Source organism: Acomys minous (assembly GCF_964271855.1).
Source record: "Acomys minous genome assembly, chromosome: 10".
In the NCBI taxonomy this organism is placed as follows: Eukaryota; Metazoa; Chordata; class Mammalia; order Rodentia; family Muridae; genus Acomys; species Acomys minous.
The window spans coordinates 104,769,411-104,795,072 of NC_140491.1; the positions used below are offsets into that span (position 1 = coordinate 104,769,411).

Genomic DNA, 25,662 nt, shown 5'->3' on the forward strand with positions numbered 1-25,662 from the left:
TTGTTGGCAGAATTCTGGCACAGCTCAAGTTTTCAGCTTAGTAGCAGAGCGTAGAAAGAAGTTTCAGGAGATCATCAATCGAAGCAACAGTGAAGCAAATCAGGTGGTTCGGCCCAAAACTCCAAGTAAATGGTCAGCTCCTGGCTCAGCTCCCCAGTTAACCACAGCCATTTTGGAAATTAAGGAAAGCATATTGTCTTTGCTAATAAAACTTCACCACAAACTCTCAGGAAAACAAAACTCTTATTATCCTCCATGGCTCGATGACATAGAAGTTTTACTACAACCAGAAATCCCTAAATACAGTCACGGGGATGGCATAACTGCTGTAGAAAGAATATTGCTGAAAGCTGCAGTGCAAAGCAGAATGAACAAGCGCATCATTGAAGAGATATGCAGAAAAGTGACTCCTCCCGTGCCACCCAAAAAAATCACTGCAGCAGAGAAGAAAACCCTGGATAAGGAGGAGAGGTAATTTTTCTTTTAGTGTTTTAAATATTGATGGGACAGTTAACGATTTGGGGTTTTCTCCTTTTTGGTCATTCAGGGCTAATGACCTGGTTACTCGAGTTACAGCAGCCACAGCTGCTTACATGAGGTAAAGGAGTGAACATAGCTTGTGTGTGTGTGTCTGTCTGTCTGTCTGTGTCTATCTGTCTGTGTGTGTGTTGTGGGTAAAAAGAGGACCGTTGTTGATCTCAATGTTAAATTACCATTGAAAGTTGGAGCCGGGCGTGGTGGCGCACGCCTTTAGTCCCAGCACTCGGGAGGCAGAGGCAGGCGGATCGCTGTGAGTTCGAGGCCAGCCTGGTCTACAAAGCGAGTCCAGGACAGCCAAGGCTACACAGAGAAACCCTGTCTCAAAAGACAAAAAAAAAAAAAAAAAAAAAAAAAAAAAAAAAAAAAAAAAAAGAAAGTTGGAAGCTTCTTAAGAAATATTGCTAATACCGTCACTGCTGTGACATCTAAGAGTTCTCTTGCTGTTAAAAAAGGTTTAACTTAATTTTAAATAAAAATGTAATTATTTTAGATATTTTTTAAAAACATATATATAATATATATACCATATATATAAAAACACACACACACGTGTGTGTGTGTGTGTGTGTGTGTGTGTGTGTGTGTGTGTGTGTGTGTGTCTAGAGCAAAGGACTACTTTTGGAAGTCTGTTCTCTCTTTCCAGGTGGTGGGTCCTGGGGAAGGACTCAGGTCATCAGGTGTCCTTCCTGCCTAGCTATTTCACTATCACTTAGTATTTCTTAAAATAGAAATCCAACTATTTAAATTTTTAGTACTTAATCTTGTTTAATATTATATAGTGGGTCAATTATGAGAAAAGGCAATGTTTCTTTAAAGTTTAAAATTTTAAATTAGATTTATTCATTTTATGTGTAAGTGTTTTTGCCTGCAAATATGTATGTGCAGCACATGTATGTTTGGTACATAGGGAAGTCAGAAGAGGTTATCAGGATAGTGGAGCCCCTGGGATTGAAGTGCAGAAAGCACAGAGGAATGCTCCTTCTTTCTCACTCACAGGCTCCTGCTTAGCTGGCTGTCATACATATGCCAAAGCCAGCTTCCCACAGCGGGCTGGAGCCTGCATCAGCTAACAGTCAAGGCAGTCCTGTAAACACAGCAACAGGCCAGTGTGATCTGGGCAGTCCCTCAGCTGAGGCAGGTGGCACTAGGCTTTGTATTGATCACTGAAACTAACTAGTACAAGTAGCATCAAAGAAGATGCAAGAGGCCAGAAAGGAATGCAGGATTGTTTGCTCTTGTGAGTTCAGATTAAGTTTGGCAGTCCCATGTAATTTGCTAGTTATGTAGGCGATCATCCTGTGCTAATTGTATGAGAAGCTTTTTCAGCCACATACATGGTTGTCCTTCATCTCTGATGTAAGAAAAAAATGTTTTTAGAGACAAAGAAAGTATACAGGGGCTGGGGAGGTGGTAGAGAGGGCAAGTGCACTTACTGTGCAAACATGAGGGCTAAGTTCCCAGCACCGGTCAAAGAGCTGGGCATGGCCTGTGGCCCCCCTGGAGCTCACTGGCCAGGCTGTCTAGCTGTGAGTGAATGGCCCAGGGCCAAGGAGATACGGAGAAAATGATAGGGCAAGTCCTGCATGCTACCACGCACACCTGCATGCATTCATACACACCAAAACCAAACCACAGACAAACCAGAAAAGGCCTACAAAGGGATAAAATAGAGTAATAATTAATAGCATTCCTATTTTTCCTTATAGTTGTACTTTACAAATAGGAATTATAAAGAACTAATATGTAATTTAAATGGCACTTAAATTGAATACATCTACTAATAAAAGTGGAAAGTTGAAAATGAGGTGACTTTTGCTACTTTCTTTAAGTTGGAGCTATTTCCTCATAATTACATAGTAGGCTGTTCTTTTTTTTAAAGAAGATAAACATGCAGTGAATGAAAGTTTATTTGGTTTGTAATTATTTCTACTGATAGATATGACACTAGAAGGTATAGTTTATACACTGTTTCTATGAAATCCCTTGTAATCGATAGTGCTATAGTTAATGATACAGCTCAGTGGCAGGACTCGGGTAGCAGCCAGGAGATCCTGTGCTTAAGCTTCAACACTCAAAAATAAAGTGAAAAATTAAAGAGACAGAGACTACTGCATAACACACACACACACACACACACACACACACACACACACACACACACAGGAAAATAAAGGAGACTCCTTTCAGCAGTGATGACATGATGAACATTTAAAACTAATTCTACAGCAGACAAGTAAGAGATTGGGATGAATTTGAACCTTGCTGTGTTTCTTCTCTCTTTTGTTTTGGATTAAGTTTCATGATAAAGAAAGATAGTTTATAAACTCTCAGTATCGGGCAGTTCTCACCTATAAAAGCCTTGTCTTCATTTCCATAGTAGACTGGTTCCATAGAAAGAAAACAAGGTACAAAAGGAAATTGTCTTAGTTAGGATTTTCAGTGCTGCAAAGAAGCATCATGACCAAAGAGCAAGTTGGTGAGGGAAGGGTTTATTTGACCTACACTTTCATATTGCTGTTCATCACTTAAGGAAGTCAGGATAGGAACCCAAACAGGTCAGGAACCTGGAGGCTGGAGCTGGTGCAGAAGCTGTGGAGGAGTGCTGCTTACTGGCCTGCTCCCGATAGCTTGCTCAGCCTGCTTTCTTATAGCACCCAGGACCACCAGTCCAGGGGTGGCACCAACCACAATGGGCTGGGCCCTTCCCTATCAGTAACTACTTAAGAAAATACTTTACAGCTGGATTTTATGGAGGCATTTTCTCTGTTAAGTTTCCCTTCTTTCAGATACCTCTAGTTTGTATGTTAAGTTGGCATAAGACCAACCAACACAGAGAACTTAGTTTTAGTAATTTGCTGCTTCAGTGTCCTCAACCTCCACAGTAATTTTGAAATTTACTCAATCTACCACAACTTGTCATTTTTACATGTGTGCCTAATTTAGAAAAGGAATAATGTGGATTTTTAAAAAAAAAGCTGCTTTCACAGAAATCTGATAAACACATTAAGTTTTATTTTGTGTGTATGGGTGAATGTGTGATTGTATACTATGTGTGTACCTGGAGCCCAGAAGAGGGTGTTGGATACACCGAAACAGTTACAGATGCTTGTGAGTTGCCACATCGGGGGCCTGGGAAACAAACAGATCCTGTGCAAGAGCAGTAAATGCTCTTAGCTACTGAGCCATCTCTCTAGCACCTGAGAAATGCATTTTAATTTTAGCTATACCACAGATTCTCTTATGTTTGATAAACAGATTTGTTACTTGGGATATTCTTTTATCTGCATATAGACCCTAACGTACATGCTTAGAAGTGAGATATTGAGTGGCATTAATGAAAAGAAGTATCCTGAAACTTGGGAGCGTAGCCAGAGCTGATAAGAAAGACCACACATGGGTTGGTCAGAGCTCCTGTCTATCAAACGTGTCTGCATTACTCTAGCATCAGCACAATACTTTTATTTATATTCCTTAGTGACAATGTTTCTTCTTTGAGGATATACTTAAATTTTTATGAGTTTTTATTGTAAAGTAATCTTAAATGCTAGGAGCTTGCTAAAGATTTCAGAGTAAGTAGCTGGTTTAGTGCCCTCCACACTGGCTGCTTTATTTTGGTGTGTAGTTCCTAGAGGTAAAGGCCTTTTCTTACATAATCACAGCAGAGCTACAAGATGATTTTTTTTCTAGTGCCATCCATTTGCCTGTTACTTTCATGATGTCATTAAAAAACAAAACCCAGCTTAGTAATATTCCATTGTATAAATGTACCAGATTTTCTTTATCCCTTCTTCTGTTGAAGAACATCTAGGTTATTTCCAGTTTCTGGCTATTATGAATTAAGCTGTTATGAACGTGGTTGAACGAATGTTCTTGTGGTAGGATGGAGTGTCCTTTGGGAATATGCCCGAGAGTGGTATAGGTTGGCTTTGAGGTAGTTTCATTTCCAACTTGTGAGGAGCTGCCAGATTAATTTCCATGATGGCTGTACAAGTTTGCACTCCCACCAGCAATGGAGGAATATTGCTCTTGCTCCACATCCTTGCCAACAACAAGTCTCAGTAGCATGAGCTGTTACTGTTACTTGCATTTCCCTGATGGGCTAAGGGTGTTGGGTATTTCTTTAAGTGTTTCTCAGCCATTTAGAACTCTCTGTTTATGTCCGCTTCCCATTTTAAAACAGGATTCTCTGAAGTTTTAAAACCCAGTTTCTTGAATTCTTTATATATTTTGGATGCTAGCCCTCTGTTGGATGTAGGGTTGGTGAAATCACTTCCCGTTCTTTAGGCTGCCTCTTTTTCCTGTTGATGATGTCCTTTGCCTTACAGAGACTTTTCAGTTTCATGAGGTCCCATTTATTAATTGTTGATCTTAGTGTCTGCACTACTGGTGTTCTGTTCAAAAAGTCATCTCCTGTACCAATTTGTTCAAAGCTATTCCCCACTTTCTCTTCTATTAGGTTAAGTGTATCTGGTTTTTGCTGTGAGGTCTTTGATCTACTTGGACTTGAGTTTTGTGCAGGGTGGTAGATTGAATCTATTTTCATTCTTCTACACGCAGACTTGCAGTAGAAGATGCTGTCTTTTTTCCTTTGTATGGTTTTGGCTTCTTTGTCAAAAATCAAGTGTCTGTAGGTGTGTGGTTCTGCTTCTGGGTCTTCGATTTGATTACATTGATCAGTATGTCTATTTTTATGCCAATACCATGAGATTTTTATAACTAGCTCTGTAGTACAGCTTGAAATAGAGACGGCAGGTCATCCAGTGGTTTTTTTATTGTGCAGGATTGTCTTAGCTATTCTGGATTTTTTTTGTTTTTCAGTATGAAGTTGAGAATTGTTCTTTCTAGGTCTGTAGAGAGTTTTGTTGGAATTTTGATGGGGATTACTTTGAATCTGTAGATTGCTTTCGGTAAATGGCCTTTTCTACTGTGTTAATCCTACTGATCAATAACCATAGAAGATCTTTCCATCTTCAGATATTGTCTTCCGTTTCTTTCTTCAAGGGCTTGAAATTTTATCATTCAAGTCTTTTACATGCTTGATTAGAATTACCCCAAGATATTTTATATTAGTTGAGGCTATTGTAAAAGCTGTTGTTTCCCTGGTATCTTTCTCATGCTGCTTGTCATTTATATATAGGAGAGCTACTGTTTTTTGTTTTGGTTTCTTTGTTTGTTTTTAGTTAACCTTGTATCTAGTCACTTTGCTGAAAGTGTTTTTCAGCTGTAGGCATTCCCTGGTGGAATTTTTAGGATTTTTCTATCTACCTCATTGCTTCATACTCTAAAGTAGATATTGGCTTTTATTTTTACTTATACAAACAGTAGGTTTTAAGTCTTTAGAAAGGATAGAATCAGTTCAGGGACACCTAAGTCTTGCATTAAATTGAATATGCAATATTGGAAATGGGTTGTTTTTTATTATATACTTCTGAAAGACAGTAGATTAGTTTTAAGCACACCATGTACTTAAAGTTTCATTTCTCTTTAGGAGACAAAAGGCTAGAGAAAGGCAGCAGAAATTGCTTGCGGAGTTTGCCTCACGACAGAAAAGCTTTATGGAAACTGCAATGGATGTTGGTAAGTCAGAAATTTTAGTTTGAAGCTCTTACTTAGAATTAGTTATTACTTACAGGGATAATTTACCAGCTCTACATAGTACAGGTAATTTACTGTCCTTATTTAAGCAGTAGAGTAATGCAGTGATCAGATTAATGGTTTAATTATTGTGCATAAGGATGGTATAGATGTGCCCATGCCGCAGTATGTGTGGAAGTCATAGAACAGCTTTGTCAATCATTTCTCCTTCTACCATGTAGGTTCTGGGGATGGAACTCAGGTTGTCAGGCTTGGGCAAGTGCCCTTACCCATGGAGCCATATTGCCTACCTGAAATCAGATCTTTGTTAGAGTCCTTTTGTTGTTGAGCGGGGGCATGTTGTAGAAGAGCCCCTTTTGTTCTCTGTGAACCTGCTCCTCACATGTGTCAGGCCTGGCAGAACACACAGATGATGTGTTCTGATGCTTTTCTTTGAAGTTATCCTAATGTCCTTGTAATGATTTGTAAAATACTTTTGACCTCCTCTTTGTGCCATCACGTTAGTGTTTCTAAAAACCAGGCATACCTTTTGGTTCGGTTCAGATTGGCATTAGGATTTTTATAATGAAAAAGAAGACCATTTTCCTATGTGATATTAGTGCTATGAACAATCTTTTAAAATATGTTTTCTCCCTTGCCCTTCCCTTTCTCTATAATAATTCCTCTTCTACTATCAGATTATCATCTCTTAACTTTATTATTTTCTGCATATATGAGGAATTGCCCAATACTTCTTTTCTGTGTCTGTTGGTGTGTCTTGTCAATTTCTTACTGTTAATGCTATATTACAAGATCACTGTTATTTTCTGTAATAGTTTTGCTTTATTAATATATAATATAAGGATATAAAATGATTTCCTTATATAAACCTTGATGACTGTTATTTGAGAGATATTACTGAAATAGAGAATTAGGGACCAGTTTTCCTGTTATCCCCTGGGATATACTGCTACCAACTTTTGAAGAGTTGCCATCTTGTGAATTAATTCAAAGTAAATTAAAATGCATGGCCTAATGACCTATCTGTTCTTTAAAATGCAATTAAATTTTTTCTCTTAAGAGATTTTTTAATTTATGTATATGAGTGCTCTATTTGCATGTATGCCTACAACTGGAAGAGGGCATCAAATCCCATTATCAATGGTAGTGAGTTAGCATGTGGGTGCTGGGAATTGAACTCTAGTCATCTGGAAGACTGCCTGTGCTCTTAACCTCTGAGCTATCTCTCCAGTTCCTTACACAGGTGTTTTTACTTCTGTTTTTTGTTGTTGTTGTTGTTGTTGTTGTTGTTGTTGTTGTTTATCAGTTTTTATCTGTAATTGATACAACATCAAAATATTGAATCATATATTACAAACATTGTTTTTATCAACTTAACGTATTTGGTCTTTCTCAGAGCTAACATTTTACTTGAACAGAGGTCTCAGTAGTTGTGTTATGATACAGCTTTGTTAGTGAATAATATAAAAAGTATTTGAAGTAGATCTTTGGGGAGGGTTTATTTAAAAGGGACTTTTCTTTTAAGAGTTATAGCTTTCCCCCTCCAGATTCTCCTGAGAACGATATTCCTATGGAAATTACCACAGCAGAGCCACAAGTTTCTGAGGCTGTGTATGACTGTGTCATTTGTGGACAGAGTGGTCCTTCTTCTGAAGACAGACCTACAGGACTGGTTGTGCTGCTACAGGCATCATCAGGTGAATTCAAAGAAACATTTTGATTGAAACATTGTAGACAATGGCATCTATAATAGATAACTGTCTCTACTAAATGAAAGCTAATATTAGAATTCAGTTTTCTTGGTAAATTAACTGTTATAAAATCTTTAAGTGCCTTAGGTCTACCAGTGTTGGCCATTTAAACACTCTGATTCCATACTGATTATCTGCCGGTTCTGCTTTGGTTCTTAGGCTCTCAAGCACGCAGAAGCAGTTCTTGGCAGATACCTATGTTTCTTGGCGGATACCTATGTTTTCCAATATGTCTTTTAAAGTTGAAGAATTTGTCTGAATGTTGCCTATTCTTTCTCATTCTGAGGTGTTTTGAAGTAGTAATAGTTCTTAGAAATGTAGTCTTGATGGATTTAGTCCTTCCTCAATAGGATGTATGAAGAAGTTAAGTCTGATTAGAATTGTGTATCTGGATTCTTTTTGTTGTTGTTTTTCAAGACAGCGTTTCTCTGTGTAGCCTTGGTTGTCTTGGACTTGCTTTGTAGACCAGGCCTACTCACAGGGATCCACCTGCCTCTGCCTCCTGAGTGCTGGAATTAAAGGCGTGCACCACCACTGCCCGGCATGCATATCTAGATTTTTAAGCCAAGTATCAGTGTATTCTTAAATAAAAAGTGCAGACATTTACACCAAACACAGAGGTGAAGGTGGAGAATGGAATGGGATAAAAGTTTATATGTTATCAAAAGCAAGCAGATATTAATTCAAAATTCACTATTACAAAGTGAAGATGTTAATTCTATCTTCCAGGTAACTACAAAAACAACCTCCTCAACAAGAAAATGATAATAAATTCATATTAAAGAAATGGGAAGGGACTTACAATTTTACACTAGAAAACTTAATTATGAAAGAGAGCAGTAATGAATGAATTAAGGAACAAATAGAAAACAAATAGTGTAATTGCAGAATTAAGTAAGTTCTTTATCAATAATCACTTAGAATACAATGAGTTTAATTTCCCAGATGGAAGGTGGAGATTGACAGAATAAATTTTTGACCATATTGTGTGTTACGGATAAGAATTTCACTTTAGGGCTGGAGAGATGGCTTGGTGGTTAAGAGACCTGGCTTCGCTTCCAGGGGACCAGGGCTTAATTCTTAGCACCCACATGGCAGCTCACAGCTGTTTATAATTCCAGTTTCAGGGGACCAGCACCTTCACCTAGACATGCATGCAGGGGAAACACCAATGAACATAAAATAAAAAGAAAGAAATCATAAAAAAAAAAAAAAAGAAATTCACTTTAGACTTAAAAGACACAAGCAGGTTGAATGAGAAAGGCTTGAGCTCAGGATGCATCTCAGTTGTAGAATATGTGCTCACACGCACAGCACATGGTTCACGTCTGTAGTCTTAGCACTCAGGCAGTATGGAGGCAGGAAGATCAGAGTCCCTGCCAACAAAGAAAAGCACTGTATAGCGAGTTCTGTTGATTAATACCAAGCCTTCTAAAATGTGGAACTACAGAGGAAGGGACATTTTCAAACCTACCATGTGAGGCTAGTATTTCTCCATACTCAGGCGCTGGAGCGCATTACCCAGTATAGGTGCAAAGCTTCGTCAGGGTCGCCTTTGTTCTGCACTGTGAGCTTCCCGGGCTTCTCTGCTTTATTTCCACAGCTACTCCGAACCTCTCCAGAAGCCAGGTGTACAGAGATACACCTTAGCCTCCCATCCTCAGGAGCAGCTCTTACCATGCAAATGCATTTAAAAAAATAACAATTTTATTTCAGTGATACATTAAAAACAAACATACATAAACTGGTGCAGTGTTGTTTTGGAAAGTGTATGCACTGTATGATATTTTTGTCTGTGTTTGTAGTCCTTCTTTTGGTTTTTTTGATGTTTTATACTTTTTTATTAATTTTTTATTAATTTATTCACATTACATCTCTATTGTTAGCCCTTCCCCTGTTTCCTCCCATTCTTCCTACCCTCCCACTTCCCCCCTTCTCCCCTCACCTATGTCTGTGATTGAGGGAGACCTCCTCCCCCTATATATGCTCTAAGAATATCGAGTCTCTTCTTGGTAACTTGCTGTCCTTCCTCTGAGTGCTGTCAGACCTCCTCAGCCAGGGGACGTGGTCAGAAAAGGGGCACCAGAGTTTGTGTGAGAGTCAGATCTCACTCTCCACTCAACGGTGGAGAATATCATGTTCGTCAGCTAGGTCTTGGTAGGGGTTCGAAGTTTACTGCTGATATTCTCGTTGGCTGGTGCCTTAGTTTGAGGAGGACTCAGGACCCAGATCTGCCTGTCATAAAGTTCTTCTTGTAGGTTTTCAGGAGAGGAACACTCCTTCATTGCTGGTGGGAATGCAAACTAGTACAACCACTTTGGAAAGCTATCTGGCGCTTTCTCAGAAAAATGGGAATAGGGCTTCCTCAAGACCCAGCTATCCCACTCCTTGGAATATACCCAGAACAGAGACATATGCTCAACCATGTTCATAGCTGCTTTATACATAATAGCCAGAACATGGAAGCAGCCTAAGTGTCCCTCAGTAGAAGAATGGACTAAGAAACTATGGTACATTTACACTATGGAATACTACTCAGCTATTAAAAACAAGGAATTCCCGAAATTTGTGGACAAATGGATTGATCTAGCAATTATCATAATGAGTGAGTTCACACAGAAGCAAAAAGAGACAAACGGTATATACTCACTTATATCAAAACACTAGTCCAAGGGATACGTCCCATGAAAAACTTTATTTACCAAGAAAGTGGGTCAGAGGAGAGGACATCCTATTGGGACTTTAGGCGAGAGTAGCATGTAAGAATGATGTTTTATACTTAAAAATTATAACATTAGGGTTTTTTCTCCTTCTGCCATGTTTATGTCTGTCTTCCCAAATTTTTTCTCAATGTTTTCTGTCTTCAGAAAATTGAATACCTTTTACTTGCTACCAGTTGTACTCAGGTTGCTACATTTAATACTTTGTGCCATTAGAAAACATGCGTTCATAGGCATGTGAGCACCACAGGAAAACCGGAGACGTTCTCTTACAGAATAGCAGCACTGCTATCACAGTCAGAAAATTTAATATTAATATTGTATATTGTTATTGTATATTGTGTTTATAGTTAACTTCCCCAGTTATCTAATTTTTTTTCTTTTTCATTTTGGTTTTTCAAACAGTGTTTCCCTATGTAACAGAGCCCTGGCTATCCTGGAACTTAATGTGTAGATTAGACTGGCCTCTGCCTTCCAGGTGCTAGGATTAATGGCGTGCACCACCATGCCCAGCTAATTTTTTGTCCTTGTTCATCTGAGTAATAATTGTGATGTTTTGATACATATATATATTGTAATGAGTATCTCCTGCTGACTGACAATAACTTTCACCTCACCTATCTGTCATTTTTTTGTGGTAGGAGCCAGTAGTATCTTTTATAACATATATTTCTTCTCTTTGTTTAGTTGTGAGTTGTGTTGCTGTCCTTTGGTTTAGAACAGTCTCTCAAGGTCTGTGTCCAGCTTAGACTGGACATGTGGGTCTGTGTGATTAATCTGTTGTTGTGAGGGTCAGAGTACACATTACATAGCGTGCTCCTTCTGATGGCGTCACTTTGGGAGGATTCCATGTCAGAGCTCTCTGTTCTGGGTAATGCCTAGTATTGGTGATGGGTAACCCATACGGTTACTGAGACTTTATCCATTCAGCCCTTTATCTTGTACTGGATGTTTCTTGACTGATGGTGTGAGCATAACATCTGACACTGGCATCATTCTCTCTGGCCTGTCTGTCTTCCGTAGGCCCTTGTAAGTTACCATCTCAGTGATGGAGCACTTCTTCTCCTTGTCACATGTAATTCAGGCTCATCTTATGCTTTTCCCAGAGCAGCTTCGTTTCCTTTTTGTGGGAGATAGCATGTTTAAAAGGAAGTGGGTCCTATGGGAGAGTCACAGTTTTTAGGTTATTTTAGTGACACAGGCTTAGGAAATCATCCCTTATGCATTCTTACTCATATTTTACTATTGTTGTGACAGAGTCTCACTTTGTAGCCCTGACTGACGTGGAACTCACAGAGACCCTCCTATCTCTCTCTCTCTCAAGTGCTGGGATTAAAGAAATGTGGTGCCACACTTAAGTTATTTTTAAGAGTGGATGCTGTCATATTTGGTCCGTTATTTACTTGATAGCCAATAATTTATCTTATTGAGACAGAGCCTCTTTACATAGTCCTGATTCTCCTGAAACTCATACACTACGTAGACCAGGCTGGCCTCAAACTCACAGAGATTTATCTGTGTTTGCCTTCTGAGCATTGGTACCTAAGTGTGCATTACCAGGCTTGCCAACCTCTCTCCTCTCCTCTCCTCTCCTCTTCTCTTTTCCCTTCCTTCCTTCCTCCTGTCCCCTCCCCTACTTCCTTCCTTTCTTCTTTCTTTCCTTTTGTACAATATTCTATCCACATGTGTGCCTGCAGGCCAGAAGAGGGCACCAGATCTCATTCTGGATGGTTGTGAGTTACCATGTGATTGCTGGGAATTGAACTCAGGACCTTTGGAAGAACAGACAGTGCTCTTAATCTCTGAACCATCTCTCTAGCCGCCACTTTTTTCTTATTATGGTCTAAAAAACATATTAATAAAAGATTTAAGTGTCAATGATTGGCATTTAAATAGAATTTTAATTTTCGATATTTAAAAAAAATACTTGAAAAAAATTTAAAATTAGTATTAATTGTTGTGAATAACCTGGGTTGTTATAATAAGTTAGGTCTTTGTTTTTTGTTTTTTGAGACAGCTCACTTTGTAGACCAGGCTGGTTTCAGACTCATTGAAATCCACCTGCCTCTGCCTCCCAGAGTGCTGGGATTACAGGCTGAGTTTAATGACATTTTCTCTGTTTTTACTTAGTGTTAGGTCAGTGCCGGGACAATGTTGAGCCAAAAAAGTTGCCGATCACTGAAGAGGAACAGATATACCCTTGGGACACATGTGCAGCAGTTCATGATGTGAGGCTTTCATTACTGCAACGTTATTTTAAAGATGTAAGTATTTTTATTATCAAACAATTTCAACTTCCTCTTCTTCCTGCCCCTTCTTCTCCTTCTCCTTCTTCTAATGGTACTAGGGATTGAATCTAGAGTTTTATGCTTATACTCAGCAAGAGTTCTACCACTTAGCTATATCCCTAGCACTTGGGTAGTATTATTTGTTTATTTACATTTTATGTGTATATATGTTTTGTCTGCATGTATATAAGTGCCCCATGTGGTCCCTGTGGAGGTCATAGAGGGCATCAGATCTGGCGTTATAGATGGTTGTGAGACACCACATGGGAACTGAAGCTGGCTGGATAAGAGCAACAGGTACTCAACAGCCGAGTCATTTCTCTAGCCCCTTGAGTTGTAGTTGCTTCCAGAGGATGATGATTTGCCTCCAGAATTTCATTCTATATTATTTTCTTCTATTAAAATAGCATTCTGACTTCAAACCGTTAAGTTTAATAGAATAATAACAATAATATCCATTTGTTGTGGAGTGTGTTTTTTTCTTCCTGGCCCCAAGCTCCTGGAATAATGACTCATAAGACTCAAAATATATTTACAAATACCTTGGCTATATAGCTAGGCTCTTTTTGACTAGCTTATCACTTAAAATAACCTGTTTTACTAATTTACATTCTGCCACATGGCTGGTTACCTCTGCTCAGGTACCATGCACCTGTCCTCACATCTTTCTGGGTTAATCTCCCATGCTTGGCTCTATCCCAGAATCCTTTTTGCCTGACAGATGTACCTCCTTCTATCCTACCCTTTCTTATATATAGGCCATGGGATTTTTTTATTGACAGGCAATGCATCCAAACAGTACACAAGATATTCTTTCTACATCTGTTAATAAAAATTTCAGACAATAAGTATGATGTGTATTTTAAATGTTTACTGTGAAGTCTACATAATTTAATGAAATAAAATAAGTATCAAAATAATTTATGTACTGTATGAAATTCTTTAAAATTGATTTTTTCAAGACAGGGTTTCCCTGTGTTGTCCTGGACTCAATTTGTAGACCAGGCTGGACTCGAACTTACAGAGATCTTCCTGTTTCTGCCTCTTGAGTGCTGGGATTAAAAGTGTGCACCACCACTGCCTGGCTGTGTGTGTGTGTGTGTGTGTGTGTGTGTGTGTGTGTGTGTGTGTGTGTGTGCGTGCATGTGTGTGTGAGTGAATTTTTATGCAGTTTTTTTATTACCTTTTGCTTTTGTGTAAAGGTGCATAATAGAATTCCCATATGGTACTTTTAAAATGTAAAGGAGATAGAGTTCATTACTGTTGTTTCTTGCTACCTAGGAGCTTATATGTTATGAGATAGAAAAGGTATCATCTGTGATATTTATTTTCTCTTATTATAAGCATAGATATTTGGAAACTAAAAGTTAAAGTATTCTAATTTTAAAGAAATTGCTTTAGGGTTTTTAGTCATGTTTTAATTTATATCATAAAGCTACAAATTGTACTAGGATATACATGAAAACATGGCCCATTTGGGTGAATGTATCTCAGAATGTTCATAAGTATTTTTTATGTTAGTAATTCTTTAAAATTAATTGTCTCTTGTCTTCTCTCTTTTTTTTCAAGAGTTCTTGCCTTTTAGCGGTATCAATTGGCTGGGAAGGAGGTGTTTATGTACAAACTTGTGGCCACACATTGCACATAGATTGTCATAAATCCTATATGGATTCATTACGGGTAAGGTGATTAGAAAAAAAATTAAAGGTGTCTGTTATCTTTTCAGGTATTAACTTTCTTACTCCACACACATGCCAATTCTTCCTCTTCAGCCCCAGGCATTGCTGCTCTCCTACTTGATAGCAGCTGACCCCGAGGACTCCCTGGTAGTGTTGGCGGCTGCTGCTCTGAAGTGCTAAGCTCTCCTGCCATATGGGTCATCTCGTGGTCACCCTGTCTTAGTTTCTCTGTCTTCAGCACTTTTAACCTTTGCACATTTCCTGGTTGATTAGCTCTTTCCCAGTTCCACTTTCTTGTTCTGAGCCTAGTCTGTTTTTATTCCGAGGCATTAGTGAACTTCTTTTGATTTTAGACATAGAAGTGAACCAGAAGATGCTAGAAAATCGTAAAACTAAGTGAACCATTGTCTAAACTTATGATTTCCTATATCAGTGACTGAGATTCTGTTCATGGCCTATAAATACATTTACTAATTTAGGTCCCTGCTTTCATCACATTTTTTTCCCTGTTTGCCTCAACAGCTATTCCAAGTCTTTGCCATCTCATATCCAGACCTTTTACTTAAATTCTAAGAACTTCACTCATCAGCCTTTGTTTCTTCTTATGCCTCCAAGGAGTGGAATAGCTGGGTGTTGAGGAAGCCCTATTCCCAGTTTTCTGAGTTAGCGCCAGATAGATTCCCAAAGTGGTTGTACTAGTTTGCATTCCCACCAGCAATGAAGGAGTGTTCCTCTCTCTCCAAATCCTCTCCAGCATGTGGTGTCACTTGAATTTTTTATCTTAGCCATCTTATGCCTCACCACACACCCCTTTACCTCCTTACATTATACATACAGTTAAGTGACTGTATCCTACCTAGCCCTTCTGTTCTGCTTCTTGGAGTAGAAGTTATTCCTGCTTCTGTTGAGGAATAAGCTCCGTGTCTGTGCTCAAGGAGTCCTTTATCATCAGCACGGCGGGAACCAGGACTGTTTGGGAGGTAACATCTTCTTTCTATTGTTTTGCTGTCTCTCCTGTCTCTTCTCAGTACATAAAGATAATCAGGTCTATCCCATTCAGAAGCCTTCCCTTGACCTTGCGTATATTTGAAGTCTTCTTTAGTTGTTCAGTTCAGCTTCTTAATATTTCTGCTGTAAAACTGAATTTTCTTTTAATAGATTCTTAACTCAGAAGTATTTCTCTCCTTTTACTCCTCATCGCTCACGTTCAGTCACTAGCCAGGATTCTGTTGGCTGTTCTGGAGCATCAGCTGGCATTATTCTACCTCCATTATTCCCACTGATGCTTTGTTTGTGCTCTCTTTTGACTTGACTTTTGCGGTTGCTTTCTGTACTGATTTCCTTAGTCTAACTTACTCGCTATCTTCTTAAAACGTAAATCTGATGACGTGTGTCAATGGTTTACCAATACTTTCATAGGATGGAGTTGACTTTTTCTCTGAATGCCATTTATGTATTGAATGATCTGAGCTCGCCTGTTGTCTCTGCTATGCTTTTATCAGCTCAGAATTAATAAACTAATGGTTGTTAAGCACATTGTGCATTTCAACAACTATTCCGTTTCTAGAATATTGTAGATTCTGTGATGAATCTTGAGGGTATGACAATAAATAGATCCTTTCTTCAAGAACTTATGGTGTTTATTAGTTACTTTTCCCATTGTGTGATAATAAACCTCACAAAAGCAATAGAAGGAAGAAAAAAAGGAAGGAATTCTGTGGCCCACAGTTTGAGAGTATAGTGTAGTATGTGAGGAAAGGCATGTGACATTGGTCACATTGACTTACAGTCACGAAGCAGAGAGGTGAATGCTTGGTTTCTCCATTTTTACAGTCCAGAGCCCTAGGCTGTGAAGTGGTACTACTCACGTTTATAGAGAATATGGCTTGCCATCTCAGTTGACTCAATCTAGAAACCCCCTCAGAAGCATACCTAGAGCTTTGTCCCTTAGGTGGACTCTAGATCTGTCAAGTTGACAATCAAATTAACCATCACATTGTTTATTTCGTGGACAAAGAGTGCTCACTATTTTGAGGTATATACAGGGTCATGGTGACCATCTGCAGTGTGCCCAAACATCTGATGAAGTGAGATACTTTGAATCACTGTATCGATGTCTATCTAAAGAACTAGCTAGAAACCAGACTGTAAAGGGCTTTGTGGTCCATGTAAACAATTGAGACTTTATAGAGCTTCCTCAGAGAAACAGTAAAGGTTTGCATATAGAGAAAAATTATTATGGTATTACTTAGAAAAGAGGATGGTGTCTTGCATGTGATTACGGCATAATGCTGTATTATAAGAAGTGCCTTGGTAACCTTCGACAACGAAACCAAAGGTTTTATTTCTTTGTGACATTTTAGAGATGCTTTTAAGGTATGTTAGTTTACTGTAAAATATGATAATGTAGTTTATGTTTACTGCAAATGTGTGAATCAGACATTTCCATGTTTATTTCATCTTTCAGAATGACCAGGTTCTTCAAGGCTTCTCAGTGGACAAAGGCGAATTCACATGTCCTCTCTGTAGACAGTTTGCTAACAGTGTTCTTCCGTGTTATCCTGGAAGCAATGTGGAAAATAACCTTTGGCAGCGTCCTTGTAAAAAAAGCACACAAGATCTCATAAAGGAAGTGGAGGATCTGCAGGGACGGCCGGGAGCTTTCCCAGTAAGCATCAGTGTAAGGCAGAAATAATACCTGATTAACTTGTTAATGTAGCTTACTTTTCAATTCCCTCCCTCTGTCCTTCCCTTGCTCTCTTTAGTCCCATCTCTTCCCTGCTCCTTACATTCTTTTCCTTTTTCCTTAAATTACCCTGGGGCTTTATACATGTAGTAGAAATTGATTGATACAAGTTTTTGTCTTCTGTTTGTGCTTATTGAAAAACAGGATAAAAATAATAGAAGAAATTGCGAGGTGCTATACTTTAGTCTAATCATTACAATTTTATGTGTTAAGACTATCTTCTGGACCATGAACTTAAGATCTGTCTTAGTTAGGGGGATCACTGCTATGATGACACACTATGTTCAAAAGCAAGTTGGGGAGGAAAGGGTTTATATTTGGATTTTTACTTCTGTGTCACTTTTATTATTAGAGGCAGTCAGGATAGGAACTCAAACCAGGCAGGAATCTGGAGACAGGAGCTGATGCTGAGGCCATGGAGGAGTTTTCCTTAGTGGTTTGCTTTGCATGGCTTGCTCAATCTGCTTTTTTATAGAACCCAGGACCATCAGCTCTGGTATAGCACCACTCACAATGGGCTGGGGGATCCCCTTCCCCCAATTAGTCACTAATTAAGAAAATGCCTTATATGTTTGCCTATAGCCTGACGTTATGGAGGCATTTTCTCAATCGAAGCTCCATCCTCTCTTATGTCTAGGTTATGTCAAGCTGACGTAAAACTAGCCAGCACAAGCTTTACACATGGTAAGGCTTTTTAAAGATGTTGAAATATTTAAAAACAAAGCAAAACAAAAAGCATATATGTTATTCAGAATGGATACATTCTGAAAATGACATCAGTAGATAGTTTTGCTGTTGTGTGAGCATCAGAATGTATTTATACAAACCAAATGGCTTTGATGTCTCTAGGCAACATAGATTTGAGGGACCACCATAGTATATGTGGGCCATTCTATACCACTACATGGTATGGAACTCTATCATGGTCTCTATGTACAGAGACACTATGTAAGTGTTAAATGCAGGGTAATCACATAAAAGTATATTCATTAGTTATATTACGATTAAACTTGGTGATCTGAGTTCATTTCCTAAGGAGCCTACACTTGTGCCAGAGTGTACACAAGCCCACCCAGATGTGTATGTGTGCACATCAATAAATAAATGTAATAGAAATTATGAATGTATTTATACACATCATTATTTACTCCTTGTGTATGTTAGAAAATACTATGTGACCATTCACGACAAGTTAGTCTACTATGATGTAAATTTATCTTAAATTATTCTGTTTTTTAATCTCCACCAATAGAATTGGTGTGGTTTAAGTTCTTTTTATTTTACTTACATTGTAGATTTCTGTTAACAGTCTCTTAAAGTGGTGACAGCGAAGCCTACTATAAGAACTATGCCTGCCATCCTGTTTTTTAAAAAATAGTATTGGGAATCAAGCTTAAAGGCTCTTAAATGCTAGGCAAGTGCTCTGCCACTGAGCTATATAGTCCTAGCCCCTAAACTGAGGACATTTAGCTTTAGAAACAAAATTTGTACATTAAGCCATTCAGATTCATCTCTTGGCATTTACTTTCTCAAATGAATATTAACTTTAGAATGTGAGGGTTCTTGCTGTGTGTATATTATATTTGGTTAAAATTTGCCTGAAAATAAGGGACATCAATATTATATTTCTTTGAAAACTGAACTTAAAGTCCAGTTTTTTTGAAACATGGAAGTGATTCTAAAATATTATTTAGCCTGTACTCATCAGAGTAGAATAGAGTCTGTGTGGCTAACTCATAATAATAATAATAACAACACATACTTGGATTTTATCATAATTGGGTATTATCAGTTGCCATCTAGAATTTGAATAGACAGATTCAGTTTTGATTGCTTTTCATTGTACAATAATTTGTGCAAAAGTGTTTGGTAATTTTCTAGTGTTTTTATAGGATAAATATTTCATTTTAAAGCTATTATTAAAGAAAATTAATATAACTATATGTATGTTCACTTTTTTGTAGTCAGAAACCAACTTAAGTAAAGAAATGGAATCCGTAATGAAAGATATAAAAAATACCACTCAGAAGAAATACAGAGACTATAGCAAGACCCCAGGCTCACCAGACAATGATTTTCTCTTTATGTACTCTGTTGCTAGGTAGGTATGTGTAATATGTATTAGTACTTCCTTAGTATTAGTTTTTTAATTGTTTGTGAATCTTTGTTTTATCTGTTACCATTTGTATGTCTAAAGAAAGGATATGTATATTTAATATTGGTTGAAAGTATAGCCTGCTTTATAATCTCCCAAGAGGTTATTTCCTGAAGTTACTTTTTAAGTTATTTGATGTACAATTTGGCTGCTCTTGAACATTATACAACATAAGGGGGAAATATATTATACATAATTGGGGCAAATATGTCTTTTAAAGTATGGGCATTTTATGTATGATGGAGTCCGGTCAAGTACTGATGGCTAAAACTAAAGCATAATGTTACAGACCCTCACTATAGGAGTAAGGCAGCAAGAGCAGAACTTGTTTCTTTGTTAGCGGGAACCAAGTCAGGGCTCTCCTAGTGGTTTAGGAAATGACATGTGCTTTAGAAAACCAGGGGCAGAAGAGAAAACAGGAAGTCAGGTGCTCAGGCTGGAGAGGTGGCTCAGAGGTTAAGAGCACTGGGTGGTCCTGAGTTCAGTTCCCAGCAACCACATGGTAGCTCACAACCATCTACAACGAGATCTAGTGCCCTTTTCTGGTGTCCAGAAACACATGCAAGCAGAACACTGTACACATAATAAATAAAGAAATCTCTAAAAAAAAAAAAAAAAAAAAAAAGGAAGTCAGGTGCTCGAAGCCTCTGCTTTTGGCTGGGAGACTCAGGGAAGCAGCACTTGTTTCTCACCTTTTCAGTAGAGAGCGTTAGTCTACCTGCTGAGTTGCTGGACTGTCACCAGAGAGCACATTCAAGCAGACATTTTAGAGAATGTGAAAATGGAGAGCCGTAAAAGAAGTAAACAGGAAGTAAACATGTATGCACACTAGGCACTTACAAACATTCCGCCACAGCTGATACTCTAGAGCCTGGGATGTCTTTACAAGCATACTTATTTTGTTCAAACAATATTATAGTTGGTAAGATTTGGAGAGGTAATGTGGCTTGAAGTCATGCAACAACTTACTGGCAATAAAGGGCTGTGTTTCAGATCATTTGGATGAAGATCCAGTGGCTTTATTTTTTTAGTAATTTTTCTTACTGTCTTGTGTTCAGCTTTCATAGGTTGTGTTATCTTTTCTAATCTCCTTGCCCCATTCCCATAGCAGTGTAATAAAACAGTAAGTGAAAGAGTATATGTAACCTTTAAAACCCAGGAAAAATGGATCCAGACTTAGAAGAATTGCAGCAAGTTAGAGCTCAAGATAAGGAACCTTACACTTCAATCTGAAAACATAAATGGTGACCCACATGCTGGTAGAAATGACTTCCTAGTCTATGTGTCCCTAGGCTGTTGTTTATCCACAATGCTTTTTTTTTTTTTGGTGGTAGTGAGATATACAATAATTATTTTGTTTCTGGGGAGTTACTGATTATTGCATACTTAAGTATATATACGTATTATAAAAACTAGATTTAATATAGTTTAACTTTACTAAGGATCTAGGATCATGCATGGCTTCTCTATAATATGTAATTATAACATTATAGAAATTCAATTGAATGTAGTTCAGCTGTTATATTTACACACACACTCACACATACTCATCTCACTTCAGTTTTACTAGCGTTGGCATTACTGGGAAATCCTGAGATCCTGATTGAATGGGAAGGATCAATAGTTGGAATTTTCCTGTAGTACAATAAATCAAACAATTTGATTGAAGCATAATTTGGCTGAAATTTAGGTCCTTAGGTCCTTGTTTTTTGGCTTAAAATGTAAATAATGTATGAAAAAAAGGGCTGTGTAACAATGAGATGATCTCACTGCTTTTCTATTTTACAGAGAAGTGAGGAAGTGCAGGTATCACACGCTGCAGCTTCAGGTAGAGAAGCGAGGAAGTGCAGGTATCACACGCTGCAGCTTCAGGTAGAGAAGCGAGGAAGTGCAGGTATCACACGCTGCAGCTTCAGGTAGAGAAGCGAGGAAGTGCAGGTATCACACGCTGCAGCTTCAGGTAGAGAAACAGGAAAGTCGTACTACCCTCCTAGTTCTCTCTGAACCCTAGGAATGAGCTAAAACAACAAGGCAGCAAGTGTCTGACTGGAGCCATCCAGGACATTGCAGAGTCTATAGCGCCTCCGCTTAAGTAGCCTTTGCAAAGAAAACAAACGAAGGCCAGAGTGACTCAGAACTAGAATCTGAACTGAAGGGAAAAGGCTTTTATCGTACTGAATAAAACATTAATGCCAAGATTCAATACTGGGCTTTTCTCTTACTCTAACATGCAGCTTAATTCCTTATTTCATTTAAATGTTTAAGTCCTACTAAATATTTTAGTGTATACCTTCCAGGAAAAAATGTTTCGCACAGGGCATTGTAGCGCACGCCTGTAGTCCCAGGTGGATCTCTGTGAGTCTGAGGCCAGCCTGGTCTACAAAGTGAGTCCAGGACAGCCAAGGCTACACAGAGAAACCAGGTCTAGGGGAAAAAATATTACTGAAACTGTTAAGTACTTATGAAATAAGTTGTAATTCAGAGTTATTCAAATAAGTATTTATGAAATAAGTTGTAATTCAGACTTTGAATTACTTAATTTTTGAATTAATTGTGATTCCCAGAAATATTTGGCATTTTAATAGTAAGACACAATTCTAGTTTCTGAGTTGACTTTCTTCTAGCTGTGTAAGTAATTTTGTTTGTTCTTTAGGGAGCATAAAAGTTTTGATATTTGGGAAGAGAATATTCCTTGTGATGGCTGGAGAACTCATATTTTGAAGGAAAGGAGGGTACATGTCTTTGTTTTTTATTTGGTTTACATGAGGACCCTTTGAAAGATCTTTTTTCCCTTGAAGGCAATAGAAGGGACATAGTTGGAATGTGGTTTTGAAAATTAATTCTCAAATTAACCGTACCTACTTTATTGAAGTTTGAACCTGTTTCTGAACGTTTCCTTCTGTCACCAATATTAGTCATATAATGGATTATAAAAATGTCATACTGTGTAGGAAGGCTTCCTTCAATATTAACTCATTATTTCGTTAGTGAAACTAAGAAAGTCATGACTTTCAGTAATTGATTCCCCCACACAAGGACTTTTGTATCTAAGTCATGAACAGTTTAGAGATGTTGGTCTGTAGTTCTGGGTATTTGTGAGATTCTCACAATCTGTGTAATTGTGAGAAACCTGGAAATGTGGAAAGAAGAGACAGAGCATGAGATGCAGATGAACAGGCTTCTCTCAGTGGATGGATCGTTGTGCAGTAGAGTGCATATATCTTCACATGCTCTATTGTAAGTTTAGATCCTTAAAAGTGTTGATGTTGGAAATGAGAGGAATACTTCCTAAAGTGCCAAGTATTATGTCTTTTTGTAAGCGTCTGACTGTGCTGCACACACTGATTCACAGTTTAACTTTAAGCAATCCCTCCATCTCAACTTCTTGAGTAGCTAGGACAGCAAGCCTAAGCCACCATGCCCATTGTCAAACTGAACTCTTAATTTTTTGCTTTTGTTTTACAAATCTTTTTTTTTTTTTGAGGTAATTTCCCCTTGAAAATAATTTACTTGCCCCGTCTTCTTTCGCTTTTGTTGTTGTTGCATTTAAGGATTGTTAAGATCAGCAAAAGGAGACCAAATACAAATCAGGAAACAGAAGTTATTTTATATGTGTGTGTATATGTATATATACATGTCTGTGTGTGTGTGTGGACTGCAGTTGATGTGGAGCTATGTCTTCAGTCACTTGACTGAAGACTTGACAGTCAGGTGCTTTCTATGTAGGTACCTGGCTAGCAGCTTGCTCTGGGATTCTCTCTCCAGTTCCTGAATACTGGGCTTTCAGAATGTCTGCTACACCTGTCTGAGCTCTGCTCCCCATGCTTACAAGGCAAGCCCCACCCACTGAGCCATCTCCCAGTCTTAGCATGGCTTTTATTATTTTTTAAATAAAGCATATTGGTAAATATTATTGGGGATTTAGACACTAAGACATGGTTGCTTAAGAAAAATTGAATATAAAATAGATTTTAAAATGTTATATATAGGTAAGATGCTATAGAACTTCAAAAGGGAATATAAACAAATTAAAACAAAGTATATGAAATATCTATTTCCTGGCTCAGAAAGCCTTTTTAGAAGAGCTGTGTCTTCAATGTAGGCTCTCAACCCCACCGAGAAACTGACTGGCTTGCTCATAGACAATAAAGTGGCAGGTTCAAGGCCTCAGATCTGCTCTTTTCTAAAACCTTTGCCCTCTCTGTTGGTCCAGTTTGTGGTGCATGTGTGTGTGCATGTGCATGTATCAGCATGCACATTTGCTTTTTCAGATTTTTACTCTAAAAATAGTGATAAGAAGGAGAATGTAACAGGAGCCCAAACTTGGTCATGGACAAAGGAGCTGATGTGCAGCTAAAGACTTTTTAATGCCCAGTGGCCCAGTGATAGCTTTCAGCTGTCTTGCCATTCTTTGAGGTTTTCTCTGCTGCCAGAATCACTTGGATTTATTTGTGGTAAAAAATGCAGAAGACAGAATCTACTTTTCTTTAAGAATAAAAAGCACAGAAAATTCACTCCTAGCTATATTTAATTTTATATTATCTATTTAGGAAAGAAAATCAGATTGCTGGGACTTTCAACAGTGAGCTATAATAGACGGAGGGCGGGGGGCGCACATGGCCATCTGTATGGTTTCCACTAGTGAGTCTTTTTTTTTTTTTTAATGCTAGTAAGTCTTAAAGGGCCAGTTTTGGAGTAAATGGAACAAGAGTTAGGTCCTCTGACATTGATTTTTTTTAAATTATAGATATTATGCATTAATTTTTGTATAGGTAGTTTTATAAAATGAAATGTAAATATTGCATAGGAGATCTTCTAGCCATATTTAAAAATAATGTCAGACTTAATACATTTATTTCATTTAGGATAAAATCCATAATAACTTACTTGTCATCCGTTAAAGTGTATTTGGTGATCCAATAAACAGAATTGTTGTTATAATTTAGCGAACATTTTTGTAAATATAATGAGATGAAAGCTGACACTCTGGTTCTGACATTCATTTATAAGATTTGTTTGTGTATATGGTTGGTACTTTAAAAAGTGCTATCTAGGAAATCATAGTTTTTATAAGAGAATATAGCCATTAATTTTTTTCTACAGATTAGGCAACAGAAGATTTGTGAAAACAAAATGTATTGATCTCATTTATATTCCCTTGATGAAGGAACACATGCTGGTCTCCGCGCTCGCTTTCTGTCCACTAATATGAAATCCTTGTCCCTGCTTCCTTGCTGGTAGGTTTTTAGAAGTTCAGTGAGCATTGCAAATCGCCTGAAGGGTGGAAAATTCCCTTGTCACACAGATGCCCTTATCGGTAGCAACCAGATGGAGCTCTGAGCAGGAACATTATCAATGTTAAATTGCATCTTCCCCACCCTGAGAAGATTAAACCATTCCTTTAGAAATGGGTGGCAAAAGTACAGGCTCAAGAATATTAATATTTTAAAGTATGTATGTTATATTTGAAAAATCATTTCAAACTACAGCCCAAACCAGTTTCAGTGTTTTGTTTTGAAATAAAATAGTATGTAGTCCTTGAAGTTGCAGCAGAGAGTGAACTGAAGTCTGACCTCTCTTTAAGGCGCTGGGGATGTGGAGGTGGGTGGGTGTCTCATTGGCATACTTTGGATACAAATTAGTTAATTCAATTTTGTTTGTTGGAAATAAATATTTAAGGTGATAAGTACTATTGAAATACAATATGGCTAAAGTATAACAATTTTTTTTTTTTTTTGGTAAAATCTTTCTAGTGTTGCTCTTTTTGAGTAGTGATTTTGGTTCTGCATAAGTTTGTTTTTTGAAATACCAGTTTACTAATAGTTGCTATTTGGTAAGCTAATAAATGCTGAATAACATGTAATTTCAGATGTTTGTGAGCAATACTGGTCTTTATCACTATCAATAGTTGCATGATACATTTTAATAAGACTGAATTGTACAAGTCTATAAGAGTCTGTGATTAATTATGTGTTGATCGTAGTCATTTATGTTGGTGCTTTTCTTTCATGATACTGATTTCCAGGTACCATCTAATCTCCAATGAATGAGAGCCATCTCTTTGTTAGAAAAATCACTATGCATTATATTTTTAATGACAGTAATTATCTACCTGGTAGTTGGCAGTGGAAGTACATTTTTTAAATCAAATTTATATATAGGTTTATGAAATACGTTAAAGGGATTTT

At 37.8% G+C, this 25,662-nt stretch overlaps 1 protein-coding gene across 3 annotated transcripts in view; it reads left to right on the plus strand.

Annotated features, from left to right (window-relative positions):
* The window catches only part of UBR3 (ubiquitin protein ligase E3 component n-recognin 3), a 130,095-nt gene that overhangs the window by 67,223 nt on the left and 37,210 nt on the right, over positions 1-25,662 (plus strand). For 2 of the 3 annotated variants that reach the window (XM_084799437.1, XM_084799436.1), the window contains exons 23-29: positions 11-471; positions 6,029-6,117; positions 7,683-7,832; positions 12,737-12,870; positions 14,464-14,574; positions 17,041-17,253; positions 19,284-19,420. In XM_084799437.1, the coding sequence (XP_084655563.1) occupies positions 11-471; positions 6,029-6,117; positions 7,683-7,832; positions 12,737-12,870; positions 14,464-14,574; positions 17,041-17,253; positions 19,284-19,420 (1,295 nt within the window). The remainder of the gene's footprint in view (positions 1-10; positions 472-6,028; positions 6,118-7,682; positions 7,833-12,736; positions 12,871-14,463; positions 14,575-17,040; positions 17,254-19,283; positions 19,421-25,662) is intronic. The other variant, XM_084799438.1, reaches the window with a different exon arrangement.